Source organism: Sinohyriopsis cumingii, chromosome 6 (genome assembly GCF_028554795.1).
Source record: "Sinohyriopsis cumingii isolate HCF-2022 chromosome 6, ASM2855479v2, whole genome shotgun sequence".
NCBI classification, from domain to species: domain Eukaryota; kingdom Metazoa; phylum Mollusca; class Bivalvia; order Unionida; family Unionidae; genus Sinohyriopsis; species Sinohyriopsis cumingii.
Genome location: NC_142966.1, coordinates 128792343 through 128810906, shown reverse-complemented (window position 1 = coordinate 128810906; position 18564 = coordinate 128792343). Strand labels below are relative to the sequence as shown.

At 34.1% G+C, this 18564-nt stretch overlaps 1 protein-coding gene across 2 annotated transcripts in view; it reads right to left on the bottom strand.

Annotated features, from left to right (window-relative positions):
* Window positions 1-1943: 1943 nt before the first annotated feature.
* The window catches only part of LOC149797940 (E3 ubiquitin-protein ligase RNF14-like), a 62675-nt gene continuing 46054 nt past the window's right edge, over window positions 1944-18564 (bottom strand). For both annotated transcript variants that reach the window (XM_089962998.1, XM_089962999.1), the window contains one exon: window positions 1944-16584. Coding sequence is in view for 1 of the 2 variants with exons in the window: in XM_089962999.1 (XP_089819125.1) it covers window positions 16579-16584 (6 nt within the window). In the remaining variant the exon portion in view is untranslated. The remainder of the gene's footprint in view (window positions 16585-18564) is intronic.

Sequence of the window (18564 nt, the reverse complement as noted above, 5' to 3'; positions counted from 1 at the left end):
GAAATTCCATTCTTCTTTCACTCTCGCGAGGCTATAATATCGAGGGAGGTCATCTTCTGGATAATGCCAGCCAAGCCCAATTAACCACCCCTCTTACTAAGAGGGCGACATTACAAATCCAGTTTCTACATATATACGATACATACCTTTAATTATACCACTAATATAACTTTTATTTATTTATGAATTTTTTAAGTGTTTAAAATTATTATTTATAGCAGTAATCAAACTTAGCACATGGGTATATCCTGACATTGTCTGAGAAAATTCAGTGATGTTCTGTTCATAATATCAATTCAAGATCAATGACTCTGACAAGAAAATGTGCCCTTACAGGCATACTATAGTTACCAAATCTGCTAGGTATGAGTTTGTCAAGAATAACTGAGATGGTTGCAATAGTCAGAAATAAAAGAAATAGCCTTATTTTGGATTTCTGGAAATTGGTTTTGGTAGTAAAGCACCAATTCTTTCAAGGGAATGTAAAGTCGTTTAAAGGACTTTCTTTTCATGTAACTGTGGTCATATATGATGGATTAGCATCATCTGTACCAATGTAAAAGGACTTTATGCAAGAATGATTTGATCTAAGCTTGTTTGAAATTGTTTTAACAGTTTTTGTCAAGTTTGAAATACCAGTGATGAATGCCAGCTGACACTCAACGACCAACAGAACATACTATGGTGTATAATCTTACTTGACCTAAAACTCTGTCCATATTTGGTCAAAACTGGACCCGTGGTTTGGGGAAAATAGTTTAAAATAGCAATTTTTCATAGAAGCCTGATGGATGAAGTATGACTGATGCATGGCATAAGCTCACTTAAATATACAGCATGTGAGCAAAATATCCATGTAAGGTGAAAAGTACCAGTGTTTTTTCCTTCTATTTTGGTCAAAGTTTGAGCGAAAAATCATAAAAGATCTGTGTATTGGAGATATAGACATGAGTCACATCATATTAAAATACCCACCCACCCTTCCTGGTTATTGATTGAATTGCCTGTTAAAAATGTTTTACATTTAGCCAAAATAGACACATCTCCTTCACTGGTATACTTGTGATACCTTTTGCACAGTAAACTGAAAAACCCATTTTAAAATTTATTCTGATAATAGCTGAAATTTTCTTCCACATAATAAAGTCAAACTTGTCTGTCTGTAACAATTCTGAACAGATTATCTACCATAATATTACCATACTTGGGCCACAAATGCTCTTTTATACTTCATCTCTCATCACCCCCACCCCCAAAGCCTAATCCATTTAAAAAGGGACAAGTCCCCAGGGAAGCCATTCCTTAAAAATTTAAATTGCATCTATGGATTCACGTTAAAATTGTCTTCACTCAATAACAAGTATACTTTACTGAATAGCCACTGCTCTGGTAGCCTAGTGGTTACACTGTCCACCTCTGATGTGGTTTCAAACCCTAGCTGAGTCATACTAAACACTTATAAAAATGGAACTAGCAGCTGCCTCGCCTGGTGCTCAGCATTTAAGAGGATAATGTTAGGACTGGTCGGCTTGGTGTCAGGACAACGTGATTGGGTTGGACAGGATGCTACACGTCTGCTAGACATCACTATAAAACAGCCACACTGCAGACATCATAGCGATATGACTGAAAAATGGTTACAGCAACGTTAAAAATGCAACACACACTGGAATAGCCCTTGGAAAACATGGAGAAGTTATGTAAATTATGTGACAGGGCTACTTGTTATCAATGAACGTATTAGGAAAATTAGTCTGTTCCATCCATGATTTGTAATGTTTACATGATAATCTTTTATATTACGTTATGCAATGTATGAGACTTCACTTTGAACTTACCATACTTACATATTATCTTCATCTGTAATAACCATGCTTTACAACTACATATGTACAAATTTCTCAATACAGATCAAAAATGATATTTCTTGCAAAGCATTCACAGGCATTTGTAGTCAAATTTTAATTGAAATCATCTGTCACTAATTCTGCACATTCATAGAGTCAAACTATACGAAAACAAACAACAAATACAGATTAACATAGTACAATATACATTTAGTTACATGCAGGTGTTCTCTCGCCTTTTCTCTCCAAGTATCAAAAAGCAAAAACAAGTGGAATGAAGCAATCATGCTATGTTCACTGTCCAAATAAAATTATTTTGTACCACACTCTACAATTATAAAACAAATCACAGATTTTCAGTTCTTTTGCTGACCCAGATTTCAATAATTAAACAAGATATTAAAATCACCAACTATAAATCAGGCAAACTATCAAGCCCACCCAAATACAACAATATGAGCAACATTAAAATGAAAGACAGCTGTCAATAAGACGTGAAACATGTGCAGTTTTATTGGTATTAACTATGATCACTCTCAAAGGTTTCACATGTTAATTTAGTCTAACATCAAGAAAATAAAACTGTTTATATTGGTATTTAACATAATCAGTTTCAGAAAGTTAAACATGTTAACTTGCACTAACATTATGAAAACAAAACAGACCATTTTGGATAATGTAAACTACATTGTCCAACAAAGATAAAAATGTTCACAATTAAAAAAGTGCATCTTAAAAATTCTTCCACTACAGAAGAATTTCAACTGCCTAAGCATTTAAACAAATGTCTTGTCTTCAATGTAATATTTTGTACACATTATAATGTTTTTTAAACAAGAACAAAATCAATACAGCACAGCATTTCAGAGCATTCAAAGCAATAAAATAAGCTTTCATTACATATGAAAATGAAAACCTTACAAGAATATATTGAAATCAAGCAGAATATTTCATTTCACAATATGTTTCATTTTTGTCTAACCTAGATTATTAACAGAACAAAATATTATTAGTAGAGCTTTATATGTAAAACATTAATTGTGTAGTTATTTGTATTAATTAAATCATTACTGACTAGAATATAAATGTGGGAAATAAAAATGTAAGCCTCATTAGCAACACTAAGTAGGAAATATGAAACAAAGTCATCAAAATAGTGTTGCTATGACCTTTGTAATGCTTGTGAAGTAATTCAAACCATAACTAAATCACTTTAAAAAATCTTCAGCAGTGGCAAGAAAGAAAAAGCTTGACTTCATTTTGTGTTTTACAGCACAAATGAAATACATTATTTAGTGCTCAAAATTATCCCCCTTTAGCAAAAATAACCCTTAGTTAATTATGGTTTGAACCCATAGTTTCTCTAGTAAAGTACCAAATAATAAAACAGTACTAAAAATGAAAACTTCAAAGCAATAAAGTCATTGCAGTACTCCAAAACAGGATATTGTAACAAATCTGACTAGGCCGTCAAGATGATGCCCTGAACCCTCTATTAACATGCAGTTGAGTGATGAACAAGAAATAGTATATGACACCCAACACTGAATGTTACATCCACAGTGTCTTCTGAAGTTTCTGATTGCCAGCAACAGGATATTATATGGCAGCTTCAACAAATCTATTCTGATGAACAATTTTTCAGACCATCAATTTCAATGAATAAAACCAAAGAAGCCTCAAGTTCCAACTTTTGGTTTATAATGAAGCCAACAGTGTTGACAATTAGAATGGAACAAACACATTAGCAAGACAACACTATCCCATGTATGAGGTGCCATAGCAGACAAAAGCTGTTCCAATTAGAATGTTGCCATTGAAATTTTAATGTCATATGTTCAGAATTCCAATTTCATGTGATGTATCAAAAAATACGTGTCCTTAAAGGTTCATTTTCTAAGTCGATATTTTTTATTTTATCTGCTGAATTAAACAGCAGTGGTTGAAAGTTATATTTTCTATGTCGAGGTTTTAGATTGTGTCGCTTGAATTACATGGCGGTGGTTGAAATTTCGATGTTCATTGTCAAGTTTTTAGATTGTATCTTCTAAATAAAATGGTGGTAGTTAAAATTTTAATGTCATGTCTAGAGTTTCAATTAAAATGGTGAATCAAATTGAATATGTTGAAAGTTCCATTTCATGTGTTAAGTTTTTAGATTGTATCTGTTGAATTACAAAGTCATGATTGGACATTTCATTGTGCTTGTAAGAATTGGTATTTTTATATGGTGAAATGATGTTTTGGTGTTAAAAGTAACATTACACAATGTCCACTTTAACAATTCAAAGTAATATTAAGTATTAAGATACACCATTCATGTATACAATTATGAGGTGCTATTTCATGCATCTACAGTTTGAAAGTAACCATTCACAGTTGAGAATTCGTTTGCTAGAGGTCGCTTTCATGAATGGAACATGCTATTTCAAAACAAGGAGGCTGCTTCTCATTGCAATAAAATTCAACCAATGAAATCGAAATTCTTGCCATATGAAATGGAACTGACATCACAAACAGTTGCATATAACATGTGAATTACAGATTCACAACATATGATATTGAAATTTCAACCACTGCTGTGTAATTCAAAATATACACTGTAAAATGTCAACATAGGAAATAGAACCTTAAACCACCACTGTATAATTCAACATATAAAATCTAAAATCTCGAGCTAGAAAATGGAATTTTAAGGACATACAATTAGATCCAACATGTGATATTTGATTTCTCAACATACAACATCTAAATTTCAACTGCAACTTTCTCACTGGACCAGCTTTTGTCCGCTACTGTGCCTCATACCCATGTCTTCAGGCTCATTAAAATAATGTACTGTTACATAACCAAGATTAGCTTTATGTTAGCAGATATGCAGAAAATTATCAAAGTATTCCATCAATACAAGAAAAAGAGTCCCTTGAAAGGACTGACACTCTACTGGCTGAAAAGAATTTTCACAAATTCAAGATAAGACCATTACTTCCTTTTAACTCCTGAGTGTCGAAACCGTCTTGTATAATCTTCAGCAATAAGAATTTAAAATTAGGTGCTGTGGATGTCAGATTGGCACCAATTTTGTTCAGGACCAATGAGATATCACAAATATGACAATCTGAACAAATAGCAATAACAGTGTCAAGATGACTGCCATGGTGGTCATATTGGACATTAACTGGTACAGTTTCTATTGAGGTCCAACTAGGCATCGTCTTTTGGTGAAAACATGACATCAATGTCACAAGCCATCTAGGGGAAGTAGCCAAATAATGATAATCAAGGTAAATAAGAGGTCATTTAGTAAAAAACCCATGTTGATACAATCATCCATCAGAGGGATTAGTGGTAACATGATTTTTCAGTAAGAAGTCTTCTGGTGAAAACCCATGGCAATATAACTTTTACATGCAGAAAGAAGAGCAAAACTATGATTTTCAAGATGGCCATATTGGACATCAGACTGACACCTTTTCAGTTAGGACCAGCTAGACATAACAAGAAGTCATTTAGTGAAATCCCCAAGTTCATATAGCCATCCATTCAGGAATAGCAATAACAAGATTTTCATGATGGCCAATGGTGTGTGTGTGTTATGACACAGGAGCCAGGTCCAAGGGAAGAAGGTCCAATGTCTCAATAGTTTATGTTATGACCTCTGTCTATGTGGGTTCAAGTCTCAGACTCGGCTAACATGGGTACATGAAAAAGCTTGCCAGTAGCTTCTCATGGGTTGGTGGTCCTTCCAGGGTTCTTCCTCCACCAGTTATATTGGTGGAGGAAGAACCCTGGAAAACCCTGGGAAGAACCCCGAGATGGCAGTGATCCGGAATGGTGGGTGCTTTAGACCACTTGGGGCCCCGTTTTCTATTTGTTAAAACTTCACTACAAAATCAATATATCACAATGCTTTTATATGGATAAAAAACAAGCATCATTTTGAGATGACATATTTCCATGGTACTGCTGGTTACCGTAAATACTCACTTAAAAGTCAAGTGCAACTGTAATAACCAAGATGTGTCATCACAATCATGCACCAGCTGATCTGAGTCTGTGCATTTTGTTAGGCGTAGTTAGTAGAACAACAGCAAAGATCCTGAATTGCTGGCACATTATGCAACAGCAGATCAGGGTCTATGTTGATTGCAAATGGACTTGACTTACAAGTGAGTACATATGGTACAGAAAATACCCTACAGTACAAAAACACAAATTCAGAACTAAGAATAGCAAATGGCCCAACTATACTAGGGCTGTAACAATTATCCACTTAACTGCTGATGGTTAGAGTATTAATGTTAACCAGTTACAAAAGTTACTTGGCAACTGGTTAACTAATATCCCTCCGTCACCTTGATTCATAACATCAAACTTGTTAAGTAACCTAACAAATTTACATACAAACTGAAAATTTGAATGAAATTCTTCACTCCCAGCCTTTTCTTGAAAAAACAAGCTTTATAACATGAACTGTTACATTTTAATACATTTGCCATTGTGCAGCAAATGCTATGATTTGCTATTCTATGATACAATACAGCAAAAAGATTAACATAATCTTCACTGATACATTATGGCAACATGTAAACCCACATTCATAAACACACAAACCTTATTTTCTTCCTTTGTCAGTTCAAGCATCTTAATGGTTTTGTATCTAACTCACTCTAATGCTAGCGATACACAAGTTGTATATTTTGCATTGGAATGATAACGCCAACTGGTTCAAATGGCAGAAAATATGTCAAAATATTAAAAGGTGTAACATATACCCAGAGTTCATGAAAGTGGAAAATATCTATGTCAGCAATAATAATGTATAAGCAATTCAATTGATCTTAGTGGAAGCTTTATGATGTAATTCTTACTAATTCAGACTCCATACAAGAGGTGTTTTCAACAGCAACTAACCAGTTATGGTTCAATTATAAAACTAATGTAATAATTAATTTATTACAAAACACAGCTTCAAAAATTTCCGTTTCAGTCCTAACCTACACTAATACATATAGTTCAATAACTGTACATGTTTCATATGAATATATTGCACGGTTTTGGAGTTTTGCCTTACAAACTAAAGTGTGGATAATGAACAGATGGACAAACAGACAAAAACATTAAATATTGTTTAAATTCTAGACTTCTGAACAGAAATAACTCATGTGCCAAATTTCTCAGACAGTTAAAAAAAAGATTTAAATTTTTTTGCCCCTAAATGTAAATTGCTTAGTAAATTGTTTATCCAAAAACTTTCTTGATGACATTATGTTAGGAAATCAACTCCATTACCTCTTTGGAAAAGATGAAATTTCATGCAGATAGGGATCTGTAATTTCCTCCCCTTATCACTGCTAGATTAACAGTTTAAGTAGAATTCGCTTCAAAACAGCATGCTCAGATGTCATGGAAGGTGTCACAAGGCCTTATAGTAAAGTGATCAGGTGAGTATTATAGGAGAAACATAGTATAATTTCTCTTCTGAATGCTTTCCATGATCACATTAACATTAGGAGAATAGGCAATAGGAACAGAAAATGCATGTGCATTCAACCTCTGTCATGGGTATCTTTAATGGAATATGGCTGGAGTCCTATATGAAGGATAAACTACCAACACGATGGAAGCTCAGCACCAATGTATACATAGATAATGAGAAAAGAATAATGCTTTCTACATGAGAAAAAAAGAAACAGGCAAATCCAGCAAAAGCACCAAACTCACACTCCCGAGGAAGTTGTACTGATGTAAACTGGGATTGGTGGTTATCTGGGCCCCAGCCACTGGACCCACTAGACTCAATTACAGTGTCTATGAGGCTAAATATATCCATAGATAATGAGAAGGCTGGCTGTGCATGCCAGCTAATGGCTTCAATAATGCCATAGCTCAAAAACTTGCATTTGAATGAGAAACTAGCAAAGATCACTCAAGTGTCATCAGCTGAAATTTTCATAGGACATATTTAGTCATGGGAGACCTCAGAGAATGCCTAGTGTATCATCCATTTCAACCAAAAAATGAAAGCTTAAGGGGTCATGTCCTTTTTTATAGTCTTCAGTGGAAGAAAAAGTGTTGTTGGGCTTGAGAATAAAGATCAAGTTTTGCATCACCATCTCTCTCAACATATCAATAATGGAGAGAAAGTGGATGAACACATTTTTGTTATTCACAAGTGACAACCAGATCCTATTTCATTATTGTTGAGTATTTCCACTTTAAAAAATTAATTTTATCTACACAACAAAAAACAGAAAAGGTTAGCCAGTGAAGACATAAAGGCATTCAAATGGATAATGATGTTGTCCCTGCAACAATCCCAGAAAATATGCCACTTTCCCAAGTAAGACTTTAAAATAGGGTGCCTTCAAGACTGAAATTCTCTCCATGGTTATAGGTTCAAATTTCATTTTATGCAAGACCATCTGACCAAGAGACTGGCCAGAAGAAACCAGCTGAAGATGGATTATTTTTTTTAACATAGCTTTAGATTTTTTAGTTATAAGCTTTAATTTTTTTAGTTATATTGCTACAATGTCTGCAGTGTGACAGTCTATAGTGAATAGTGTATTAAATAAATTTATAAATTATTTTTTATTTCAGAATTTTAACATTTTAAATTTCAGATAATCAGCATATATTCCATATTGTATATTATGAATATACATTATAGCTTTATGCTTGTGTAGGGTACAACAGTATGCTTATACTAGTATACCAAGAGACATTCTAGCTTTATGCTTGTATAGGGTACAACACTATGCTTATACTAGTATACCAAGAGACATTCTAGCTTTATGCTTGTATAGGGTACAACAGTATGCTTATACTAGTATACCAAGAGACATTCTAGCTTTACGCTTGTATAGGGTTCAACACTATGCTTATACTAGTATACCAAGAGTCATTCTAGCTTTATGCTTGTATTGAGTACAACACTATTGCTTATACCAGTATACCACGAGAAATTCTAGCTTTATGCTTGTATAGGGTACAACACTATTGCTTATGCTAGTATACTAAGAGACTTTCTAGCTTTACGCTTGTATAGGGTACAACACTATGCTTATACTAATATACCAAGAGACATTCTAGCTTTATGCTTGTATAGGGTACAACAGTATGCTTATACTAGTATACCAAGAGACATTCTAGCTTTACGCTTGTATAGGGTTCAACACTATGCTTATACTAGTATACCAAGAGTCATTCTAGCTTTATGCTTGTATTGAGTACAACACTATTGCTTATACCAGTATACCAAGAGAAATTCTAGCTTTACGCTTGTATAGGGTACAACACTATTGCTTATGCTAGTATACCAAGAGACTTTCTAGCTTTACGCTTGTATAGGGTACAACACTATGCTTATACTAGTATACCAAGAGACATTCTAGCTTTATGCTTGTATGGGGTACAACACTATTGCTTATACTAGTATACCAAGAGACATTCTAGCTTTATGCTTGTATAGGGTACAACAGTATGCTTATACTAGTATACCAAGAGACATTCTAGCTTTACGCTTGTGTAGGGTACAACACTATTGCTTATGCTAGTATACCAAGAGACTTTCTAGCTTTATGCTTGTATGGGGTACAACACTTGCTTATACTAGTATACCATGAGACATTCTAGCTTTATGCTTGTATAGGGTACAACAGTATGCTTATACTAGTATACCAAGAGACATTCTAGCTTTATGCTTGTGTAGGGTACAACACTATGCTTATACTAGTATACCAAGAGACATTCTAGCTTTATGCTTGTGTAGGGTACAACACTATGCTTATACTAGTATACCAAGAGTCATTCTAGCTTTATGCTTGTATAGGGTACAACACTATGCTTATACTAGTATACCAAGAGACATTCTAGCTTTATGCTTGTATAGGGTACAACACTATTGCTTATACTAGTATACCATGAGACATTCTAGCTTTATGCTTGTATAGGGTACAACAGTATGCTTATACTAGTATACCAAGAGACATTCTAGCTTTACGCTTGTGTACGGTACAACACTATTGCTTATGCTAGTATACCAAGAGACTTTCTAGCTTTATGCTTGTATGGGGTACAACACTTGCTTATACTAGTATACCATGAGACATTCTAGCTTTATGCTTGTATAGGGTACAACACTATGCTTATACTAGTATACCAAGAGACATTCTAGCTTTACACTTGTATAGGGTACAACACTATGCTTATACTAGTATACCAAGAGACATTCTAGCTTTATGCTTGTATAGGGTACAACACTATGCTTATACTAGTATACCAAGTGACATTCTAGCTTTATGCTTGTATAGGGTACAACACTATGCTTATACTAGTATACCAAGAGACATTCTAGCTTTATGCTTGTGTAGGGTACAACACTATGCTTATACTAGTATACCAAGAGACATTCTAGCTTTATACTTGTATAGGGTACAACACTATGCTTATACTAGTATACCAAGAAACTTTCTAGCTTTATGCTTATATGGGGTACAGCACTATTGCTTATACCATGAGACATTCTAGCTTTATACTTGTATGGGGTACAACACTATGCTTATACTAGTATACCAAGAAACTTTCTAGCTTTATGCTTATATGGGGTACAGCACTATTGCTTATACCAAGAGACATTCTAGCTTTATACTTGTATAGGGTACAACACTATGCTTATACTAGTATACCAAGAAACTTTCTAGCTTTATGCTTATATGGGGTACAGCACTATTGCTTATACCATGAGACATTCTAGCTTTATACTTGTATGGGGTACAACACTATGCTTATACTAGTATACCATGAGACATTCTAGCTTTATGCTTGTATGGGGTACAACACTATTGCTTATACTAGTATACCATGAGACATTCTAGCTTTATGCTTGTGTAGGGTACAACACTATGCTTATACTAGCATACCAAGAGACATTCTAGCTTTATGCTTGTGTAGGGTACAACACTATGCTTATACTAGTATATCAAGAGACTTTCTAGCTTGTTCTTGTACATGGTAATACACTCTATGTACAGGATAATGCTTTCTGACCTTATTCTGGTACAGTATAAAGTAAAACACCCTAGTATTACACTTGCATAAGATTATACAATCTAGTCTTATTCTGGTATAAAGTAAAACACCCTAGTATTACATTTGTATAAGATTATACAATCTAGTCTTATTCTGGTATAAAGTAAAACACCCTAGTATTACACTTGTATAAGATTATACTATCTAGTCTTATTCTGGTACAAGGTAAGAAAAAGCTAAGGTTTTCTGATCTTTTTATTGTAAATGGTACGACACTTTATAACAATTTATTATTGTAATTATAACAAAAATTGGAATATTGATCTTTTGTTTGACATAGGCATTCAGTATTATCATCTATAATGATTGTGTTTTGTTGGATTACAGGTGTGCTGCAAAGCATTCCAAGTGCTTTGTGTGAATCACAATCATATTCAGTAAATTACTGCTTCTAATCATGCACTTCTAGTGCTTTCCTTGTGGTTGCTGCCTACATTCAAGTATCAGTTAAAAATTCTGATCCTTTGAAAACTGTGAAAAACTGCATACTCATTTAGTATGCAAATTTTTTAATTTGAGTAACAGATGACATGAAAAAATGCTATCAAACTAGGTAAACCAGCATGACCATGCAAGAACGGTTTATACCAATATATATGAAAGTTAACGGTTTCATTATACTTCCATAATTGAGATCAGGTAGCTAGTACAAACAAAATATATGGGACAAAACTGCAATAAGACCAATAACATCATATTTTCATTAGGAATGTCGTAATGCAGAGCAGTAAAATAATGTTAGCATTCAACCTTATTTCAGGTTTAAAAATGAACAAACGCTTTTTGAATTTTTTTAATGTCATCTTATTAGTTCAATTACTTCTCTAATCAGCCTACAAACACATACAAAGTAAACCGGTCAATATCAGCCACCAGTGCAAAAAGGTAAAACTGGCCTTTGTATATACATGACCTCTGTACACAGGTTCACATTTCAAAACTGTTTTCTAATTCTTTACCTTCTGCAAGTACTTATTGACCTGCCTACTAAGCCTGATAAGCAGCCTGCCTTCTAGCAGCTGTTTTAGCCTGAACCCCAGATCATAATAATGGCTGCTTGAGTGAGAGCTTCTGGAGTTAGTGCACATGCTGTCTACATTTTTTATATCAATCTTGTCCCATGCAAACTATGTAATTTAATGAAAACTAATATTTGAAACACTTACCAAAGTTTTGTGCCACTCATTTCCACCAACAAGTACATATCTTCCACAGGAATCAATGTTTATATTCACAAATTAATAAAAAAAATATAGGACATACGGTACTAATGGTATGGAAAAATGGGAACCAGCATGGAAATAGGTGAATGTAAAATAGAATATATATGGGTTTGGCTGACCAGGATTGGTTAATATTGTAAGTTATGTTTTAGGAAAAAAAATCTTTTGAGAGTTTATTCTAGTTGTAAGTGAACAAAATTGAGACATTGTTTTATTTATGGAATTTCAGTCCTGTAACAGTCTTGAGTTTGGAACACTCATTACCAAAATTAGCACCGGACTCTTTCGTGCGGAATTGAAAGCACATGTTTCAAACACATGCAAATCAAGAAAATGGCGTGGCTCATATCATTTCCTCAACACAGAAGCTGACATCCAGGTTTCAACTATACTGATAAATATAGGTTTGATCATGAGCACTCAAAACTCAAAAATTTTAAGTTACTGAATTTTTAATATCATGGTGTTTGCATAAGTTTACTATGGGAACTTAATTAGTACCGTGAGTCCTCAAGACATCTGCATGTGTTTATAGTGTATAATAGATTACTTTTTCCACCACTATTTTGCATGTGTCCACTTTTTTATTGCAGATTTGGTAATTTTTTATGATGTGTGATTTGGATTTTTAATGTAGCTTTAACAATTTTTCAGTCATATCGCTACGATGTCTGCAATGTGGCAGTTTATAGTGAAGTCTAGCACTGGGGCATCACGCCGCAGACATGTAGCATGATGTCCCACCCAGTCACATTATCCTGACACCAGGCCGACCAGTCCTAACACTAACCTCTTAATGCTGAGCACCAAGTGAGGCAGCTGTTAGTACCATTTTTGTATGTCTTTGGTATGACTCAGCTGGGAATCGAACTCACGACCTCCCGCATCCAAGGCAGACACTCTAACCACTAGGCCACCGGAGTGGTGAATTTTTTATGATACTGCCAGAAGCATGTAAAAAGAAATCTATCTCCCTTGCATTTTCTTCTAAAATAAATGTTGGCCCTGAAACAGTTGTAAAGTCGTCCATGTTTACCAGTCTCACGTGTTTCCGACCAGATTTGATCGTCGCGCATTTCATCCTCGGGTTCAGATAAATCTGAAATGTCAGGTGTCAAAACAGGACTTATACTAATGTCTGATCCTTCATCTTGAATCTGATTAAAATCAGTAACATCACCTTCAAATCCTTCATCAGAATCGTTGTCAGAATACAAGAATGTTGCCATTTCGTCAAAACTGACCTCATTTTCAATAGAATTTCCTGCTTATGTGCTGTAAAACTCCTAATAGAATATGTTCATCATTTTATGTAAGGACTATTTTCATTGGCTAAATATTTTTAAAAAGAACAGATGTTTGTAATTTCATCCAATACAAAGCTTTAATATGAAACGTGTAGATGCATATCGGGGGTTTCCCAGCCCTTGGCAGGAAATGCATGTATGAGCCAGCCAGGACAGAGAGAATATTATTACCAGCTTGTATATGCATCTCTGGGGTTACAAGGCTATTTTTATGGTTACATATATGCATCAGCAGAAGGTAAAGAGCTATACAAATACCATGCAACTAATATCATTAACATATTGTTATTAGTAGTAATATGTTATCAAGATTGTTTTATGTCCACTATTGAACAAAATCATAAGATATGCATAAATATATCTTGTTCTCTCCCAAAGTTAAGAAATACAAGATTACTCCATCTTGCTTTCTTTAATCCATCCTTCAAATTAAATCATCACTGATCTTATTTTGCTTTTTGCAAAATGACAAAACATAATTTCAATATTTACTGAGTGCAGGCTCTAAAACAGAGGTATTACCTTTGGGTCTTTCTTTGTACATGAACTATACTTGGAAATAGGTGGATACATTTCAAAACAGCTGAATTAACCAGTTGCTCAACTTGCTGATATTAAAAGACAGTCTGCTTATGTAAGAGACCTGTGATCAATAGGGAATCAAAAGAAGATTTTATATATATATGACTATGCCTTGCAACCAATGAAATGAAACACTGCCTGCCTTTACAGATAACTTTAAATGATCTCCAACCATAATGAGAACTGATGAACTCAAAGATGACTTGGTTCATAAAAGCCCATTGATTGACAGCCAAATATATGAAGAAACGGCACTGCACCTATTCTGCATGGAAAACTACTATTTGACAACATATCCAGGAAACTATCCAAATATATGAAGAAACGGCACTGCACCTATTCTGCATGGAAAACTACTATTTGACAACATATCCAGGAAACTAATCCTTTGGCCTTATACCTTATTTACAAAAACTGACTCCCTTTCGATTTTAACATATTTAAAACTTCAAATTTGATTGACAATATGAATGAAGTATTGTGAGTAAAAGTGCGATACTGACAGTTGGACAAGTATACCATTTAGAAGGTATATATAGTTTAAGTCTCCTACTTTAAAAAAAAAAACTGATTTATTCAGAAAATCATATCAGAGAAACCAGAATTTTAACATTTTCTATTCATACATTTCAGAAACCAGTGGGAACCGATCTACTGGGGACTGTTTTTTTTGGTGGCTGATTGACCATTAACCCATTCCCAAGTAAGTTAGCAACTATCACTGCCTGATTTCAGCAAGTTATCCTTTGATGATAACAAACTCATGACTTGAAACTGAAACAATAGTAGGTAAATAGTTATTTGTGTTTCAAGAATAGAATTGGTGATCTGAATATTTTAACTGCTGTGTGTACATTATTTTCTTCATAAAATCAGTTTGAAACCATAAGTGAACCTGTTATGGGGAAAGAATGGCAGACATCGCTGTTTCTGGGAAGTACTACTATAATAGTTTGCCTGTTTTCGTAAATCATTTTGCAAATATATTCAGGAAAATACACAATTCACAGAAATAAAAATCTAAATATTATGTTACTTAAGTTATAGCTTAAGAACAGAATTATGAAGGTCAGAAATGTATGGGACAATGCTATGTTGTGGAATTCGATAAGTGCTGCAATGTCAAAGTTGCTTTTTGACTTCAATCATTTAAATATGAAGAAAAGAAAGTGAAACAAATATTATTTAACCAATGCCTAACATTACTAGAAGTACACTGACAAATAATAAAATTTTACATTTGCAATCTTATCAAAAGATTGTTATAACAAAGTATGAAGTGAGTAGTTACATTAAGAAAACCCCTCTTTCAAAAAATGTTTATTTACCTAAATATGATACATAAATAGGATATAACAAATGTTATATTTAGAGCTTTCTTTCAGATCTTCAGAAGTCTGCAAGGCATTGCAGGGTCAATGAAACTTGTATACGTAAGGAATGTATCAGCCAACACTGTCAGTGTAGACAGTAACTGCAGAAATTGAAAAGCTAAAGCAAAGAGGAAATTAGGTTTTGTCAAGGTGACAAATTGCAGCCTTGGGAAGAGGCCAAGATGTTATACCCAGAGCAGAGCATGCTGAAAAACTTGATGACTTTTTAAAGGTAATTTCAATTTAATTTTATCCACTTGCAGAGGATTGTATCCAAATAATTGAGCTGAGACCAAGTGACAAAAATGATCAATTTTGTAACCTGACCTACCCTTCTAAAATCACAGTCAATTTTTCTTCAGTAATTAGTATTCACCATCTGAAATAAATTGCTTTTTCTTCATGGGTATGGCTGAACTAATGAAAAATGTAAAGATTCATGTTTTTAAAAAAAATATGTATTAAGAGAAATATCTACAAACACAACCAAACTTTTCTAGCCTGTATGTGGAAGAGTCACTGGTTTTATATTACTCCAGGCCAGCCTGAGTTGTCTACCTTTGCATATCATTGGGAACATAAATTGCGTATCATTTTCTTGGAATTATATAGGCAATAATCTGTGTCAAGTAAACTTTATAAAAAAAAAGACCAACCAACCATCTTTTACACATGAACATCAAACCCAACAACTGCTCACCTGGGTAACAAGATGCATTTATTATATAAATTGGAAGTCAGAATTGGAAACAATGCCTCTGACAGATATAATGTTTCCATTACATTAAGTCATAAAATTATTTGTGATGCCATTATTTACACTACAGTACAATAATACGTGTGTGTGATTTGGATTTTTAACGAAGCTTTAAAAAAAATTCAGTCTGCAATGTGGCAATTTATAGTGATGTCTAGCACTGGAGCATCATGCCACAGTCAAGAAGCATCGTGTCCCACCCAGTCGCATTATCCTGACACCAGGCTGATCAGTCCAAACACTAACCTCTTATGCTGAGCACCTAGTGAGGCAGCTGTTAGTACAATTTTTATAAAGTCTTTGGTATGACTTGGCAGGGTTCGAACCTTCAACCTCCTGCATCCAAGGCGGACTCTCTAACCATTTAGGCCACCAAAGCAGTCATAATAAATACAGTCAAAACTGTAAAATAAATAACAGAAAAGTAACATGATAAACATCAGAATGTTCTAGCTTAGTTCACTGCAATTTATAAATGAATTTTTTATGGAGATGTAATAATACTTCAGACTTTTATATTTAATACAGTCAAATATACCAATTAAAGGATTGTCAAAATTGTGCTTTGTTGGCATTACATATGACAGATGTAGTCAACAGAAAAAACTGAAACATTTTTTGTTTTTTATTTTCAGATTTATATCCCCCCTTAAAAAAACTGTTGATTTTTGCCAGGATGTGGAGGATTTAGCACCTGATCTGAGTGCTGAAATAACCATAAAGAACAATGGATTAGAGCAATAAATTTAAATATTAAAAAAGAAAGTGGATAAAGATTTAAATGGCAGCAAATGGATCCATTCACATTTAGTTCAAGAGGAAAGAAAGTGGGTACTGGAGCCATATGTAGAAAGTGAATAAACATGTATAATAAACTGCTGATTTGTGATTGACATTTTTCTAAATTCAAACATGCAAACTAATATGTGTTGATCTGAATGAAAGAAGCCATTTGAAGAACAACACACACACACATGGAATAAAACTGCTTGGACAGATATATCGTACATTAACTCATAATACATTATATGATTTCGGTACAAAGTGTTCATTGTTTTGTTGTTGTACTTAACAGCCTGTACCAGAAATTAGGCTAGAAAGTATCATCTTATACAAGTACAAGACTAGAGTGTCTTATCCTATATTAGTGTAATGAACATTACCTCCATTACGAATTTACATTGCAATTACTATGCATCATTTCCTAGATGACAGGTGTGCTTTATGTATGGTAATATGTATAACGTACTTATCTAGGACACGTCTTTCAGCATTTACCAAGTGAATTTCGTTATCTGCATTGTGTATTGGAACACGCTGACTCACAATGTTTTGACACCATGTGATAAACAGATTTGGTATGTAATTTGTATGATTATTTTGTGCATATATGACGTGTTAGTCATAGCGGTATAATGAAATTACCTTGTATCATGTATAATTACACCAAGACATGGTCAATTTATTCCATAATTCCAATGTTTTGCTGTGCACTTGCTGCCAATATATACTAATCTGCCATGTGCACTCTTTTGGTCAGCGAATGCTATGGAATGTGACTGGCTATTGGTCACATGACCTTTTTCTATAAACAGTGCCACGTACATGTAATGTAAAGCTTCACTGTTATCTTGTCCAGCATTTGGAGCAGATGGAAGTAAAGCATCGGGTGAAGTTGTACCCATTTCATCTATTTTATAATGTCTCTAGCTGTTAGATAAACATAGTCAAGTTGCCATGGTTAGTTCCTAATGAAATTTGATAAGCTTGCTTGTCATTATGGGGAATTCCAGAATTTATTTATTATTCATGAGGTGACGTCTGCTACCATATTGGTTGATATGATTTCACATTCGGTGAATTATCACCGCAATTAACCTATGTAAGTGAAGGCATTAGATCATTACGATATATATAATCCTGGGAAAGATACAAATTGTTCCCTCAGGAAGCTAAGAAAGTATCTTATACAAGCATAGAATGTATTACCCTATACAAGAATAACTTAAGAAAGTATCTTAAACAAGTGTAAGTACCGAGTGTGCTACCCTATACAATAATAAGTTTAGAATGTCTCATCGTAGCATACAGTATTTGTGATGTTTAGCGCTGGGGCACCATGTTGCAGACATGTATCATTATGTTCCACCCACTCATATTATCCAGACAACAGGCCCACCAGTTCTAAAACTAACCTCTTAATGCTGAGTGGCAATTTTTTAAAAGTCTTTGATATGACTGCATCTTCCAAGATATGTGGTGGATGCTCCACAATGGAATAAACACTGGCACTGATGCTGTTTGAGAAGGTGTCAGATCCAATGAGATTTTCCTCTGGATGTCTCCTGATAGATATATCAAGCATATGATTCACCCAACACT